This window comes from Myotis davidii, unplaced genomic scaffold (assembly GCF_000327345.1).
Source record: "Myotis davidii unplaced genomic scaffold, ASM32734v1 scaffold580, whole genome shotgun sequence".
NCBI lineage: Eukaryota > Metazoa > Chordata > Mammalia > Chiroptera > Vespertilionidae > Myotis > Myotis davidii.
In genome coordinates, this window is record NW_006293313.1 from 2310473 (window position 1) to 2314568 (window position 4096).

A 4096-nucleotide genomic window follows, 5' to 3' on the forward strand; every position below is an offset into this window, starting at 1 on the left:
AAACATCGATCAGCTGCCTCCTGCACACCTCCCACTGGGGATGTGCCCGCAACCAAGGTACATGTCCTTGACTGGAATCGAACCTGGGACCCTTCAGTCCGCAGGCTGATGCTCTAGCCACTGAGCCAAACCAGTCAGGGCTGAACAATAAAGATTTTTTAAAAAAAAGAATAAAAAATAAATAAATAAACTGCATAGGTTCACTATACACCAGCAGTTCTCAACTTGTGGGTCGCGACCCCTTTGGCGGTCAAACAACCCTTTCACAGGGGTCGCCTAAGACCATCCTGCATATCAGATATTTACATGACGATTCATAACAGTAGCAACATTACAGTTATGAAGTAGCAACAAAAATAATTTTATGGTTGGGTCACAACATGAGAAACTGTATTTAAAGGGCCAGAAGGTTGAGAACCACCGCACGCGGTTATTTTTCAATAAACATATGGTTGGCCCTGTATCCCCAGGTTTTGTATCCAGAGATGCAGAGGGTCAAATGTATGCATAGTTCTATGCCAGTTTATACAAGGGCCTTGAGCATCTGTGGCTATTGATATGGGGCATGTGCTAGAACCAATCCTTCATTGAGGGACAACTACACAGTAGAAAAGTTTTGAGGGAGTCAAAAGTTTTCACTTCACAGGGTTGGCACTCCTAACCCCCATGTTTTTCAAGAGTCAACTGTATATAGCTTTGCATGTTAGTAACTAGTTATTCACTGAATGCCTGCTATGTGCCACATGACTTATGTCTCATTTAATCTTCACCGCATCACTATGAGTAGGCTTCATTATGCTTGATTTACAAATAGAGAAACCTGAGCCTCAGGGTCCAGGAAGGCTAGGGAACTTACAAAAGATCACACTGGGTGACACAGCTAAACCTCAAAGATGTTTGATTCCAAAATTAGCTCACTTTTCACAGTGTCATATTGCTTTCCATAATTCTTAAAAAACAAACAAACACAGTAGGGCATAACAAGGTTCTAGGATGTCTCTAATACAGTTTTCCATCATGTAATGTTTATACTTTACAAGTAAAATTACATTAATAGATGTTATGACTTTCACAGACCCAAAAGGTTACTGTTTATTTATTACACGTGATCTTATGTACTTCACTTTTCAGTTATTATCTGTCAGATAGCAATGTTGTTTAGAATAATAATTCTACACATAAAGGATGTGAGACATTTTTCTTACATAGCATCAACTGCAACACTGCTGAGAAAATCTGTTTGACATAAAAAAAACCCCACCATATATATACTATAAGCTCAGGTAGTACGTATAATCAACAAACCAGAATACATATCAACAAAGCAAAGGCTGGTTTTTTGAAAAGATGAAACTGATTAAGTCCCTAGCATGACTGAAAAAATTATTAAGCGATGTCAGAAGTGGAAAAATGAACACCACTACAGACCCTGTAGACATTAAAAAGATAATAATATTCATTCAAGGTGACTATTAACAGTGCCCTATAAAAATACAAAGAAGATAACCCCCCAAAGTATGGCTTACTGCCTTGTAGCACTCTTAATCAGTTTATTCTAGAAACCTTATTTCAGCGTTTTTTTCCCTCTCTAACATTCATTACTATACTAGTCTGTCTCTCCTATTCTTTGAATCATCTTTAGCATCCTGCTACTTTCCTCATTATTTATTTAATATATTTTTATTGATTTCAGATAGGAAGGGAGAGATAGAACATCAATGATGAGAGAGAATCATTGATCAGCTGTCTCTTGTACTGGGGATTGAGACCACAACCAGGCATGTGCCCTTGACCAGAATCGAACCCAGGACCCTTCAGTCCACACGCTGGCACTCTATTCACTGAGCCAAACCAGCTAGGGCAGTTATTTAAATAAATATTTGGCATATCTCATTTATACAAATAGTATAAACTAAGGAGAGGGGAATTTCATTAATTTGGTAAAATCTACAAAAAAGTAAATATTATGATGAATTATTAAAAGCTCCATTCACTGAACGATTGCAAATAAGTCAAGAATACATGCTATCATTCCTTTTATTCAAAACCATTCTGGAGGACTAGCTATCACAAGATAAGAAAAAAACGAGACATAAGGATTGAAAAGAAAAATGGTCATTATTCACTGAGGATATGACTGTGTGCAAGAAAATCCATAAAAATCCACCAACAAATATAAAAATTAATAAAGAAATTTAGCAAGGCTGCTGAATATGAGGGCCAATACACAAAAGTATTTTTTCTCTACAATAATAATAAAGAGAAAATAAAATTTCAAAAGGATTCCATTTAAAATAGCTTAAAAATCAATTAGCTAGAAGTTTAATGAAAGATGTGCAAGACTGAAAATTATATGACTGAAAATTATATTACTGAGAGAAATTAAAGAAGACCCAAGTAAGTGGAGGCAAGACCATGCTCTTGGAGACTCAATAGTGAAAAGATGTCACTTCTCCTCAAATGGATCTAAAGCAATACTGTCTAATGAAAATATGAGACTCACACATGTAATTTCAAAATTTCTAACAGCCACATTAAAAAAATAAAAAGAAATTGTTAAAATTAATTTTAATAATATGTATTTGTAAAACTAATATTGGTATATCCAAAGTATTATCATTTTAACATGTAATTAATAGATATATATTAATGAATATCTTGCTCTTGGGGGTACTAAATCTTCAGATCAGTGTACATTTTATGCTTATAGCACATGTGAATTTGGACTAGCCACATTTTTTGTACTCAGGAGTCACATGTGACTAGTGGTTACATATTGGACAGTGCAGATCCAGAGCGTCAATGTAATCATAATAAAAATCGCAGCAGATATTTTTGTGGACAACAACATGCTGATTCCAAAAGGTGCCTAGCAAGTCCAAGGACCAAGAACAGCAAAGGTAACCTTGAAGAACAAAACTGACAAACAAACATCATCAATTAATAAGACGTATTATAAAACTACACTGAGATAATGTGGTGTTGGTCTAAGTACACAGAAATATATCAATTAAACAGAATATGAGTCCAGAAACATATCTAGTCTCCTGACCATGATAAAGGTGACTACAGGGCCCTGGGAAAAGAATGGTCTTTTTATTAAATGGTGCTGGGTCAATATGATATCCTCTGGGGGAAAAAACGGATCTTGACTCTTAAAACACTAGGATACAAAAATCAATTCTAGACAGACTGTAGATCTAAACGGGAAATAAAAAGATAAATCTTTTAAAAGAAAACATGGGAAAATGTTTTCATAACATTGAGAATAATAAGCAAAGACTACTTAGGCAGGACATGTCAAACGACTGATAAAGGAAAAATGGATAACTGAGACTAAAAATGATGTGCTTACTTCCTCTTGATGGAAGGTAGGTGGCAATGTTGGTGAAGGTGCAAAAGGAGGTGGAGAGATAACCTTCCTTTCCTCTAGTTGGGCCATTATTTCCTTTCGTCTTCGATGTAGCTCATCTAGACTAGGGTGGGGCTGGGGAGGAGGAGGAAGCCGGCTATAAGGAGGCTCCTGAAAATGCAAAAATTGAAAAGAACTTCAGAACACATTAACTTATTTAGCACATATTTTAAATAAGCTTATTTAACATTTGGAAATACCAACATTTAAAACAAAGCAAAACAAATCCCCCGCCCCCCCAAATTCTCAGGATTTCCCAAAGAGTTATATTTAAGTTTCTCTTTTTGGTCAGAGGTCATAATTTCCAAATAGATCTAGAATTGCTAATAAAACCATCTAAAGTTCAGAAACTAAGAAGGGTTATTAGTGAGAGTGGGGTGGGAATTTTTTCCCCTTTAATCGTTTAATTTAAAACAAAAACCTACCCAAATTATGACAAGATGAAAAATAAGGGCATGCTTAATTTTATTCTTTAAAACAGATGTTCCACCAGCGGTTCTCAACCTATGGGTCGCGAACAATGAAAATACATCCTGAATATTGGATATTTACATTATGATTCATAACAGTAGCAAAATTATAGTTATGAAGTAGCAACGAAAATAATTTTATGGTTGGGGGTCACTACAACATGAGGAACTGCATTAAAGGGTCGCGGCATTAGGAAGGTTGAGAACCACTTTT

At 35.6% G+C, this 4096-nt stretch overlaps 1 protein-coding gene across 2 annotated transcripts in view; it reads right to left on the reverse strand.

Moving 5' to 3' along the window:
* Nucleotides 1-4096, reverse strand: part of RC3H1 (ring finger and CCCH-type domains 1) — a 47566-nt gene that overhangs the window by 17634 nt on the left and 25836 nt on the right. For both annotated transcript variants that reach the window (XM_006767020.2, XM_006767018.2), the window contains exon 13: nucleotides 3356-3523. In XM_006767020.2, coding sequence (XP_006767083.1) covers nucleotides 3356-3523 — 168 coding nt within the window. The remainder of the gene's footprint in view (nucleotides 1-3355; nucleotides 3524-4096) is intronic.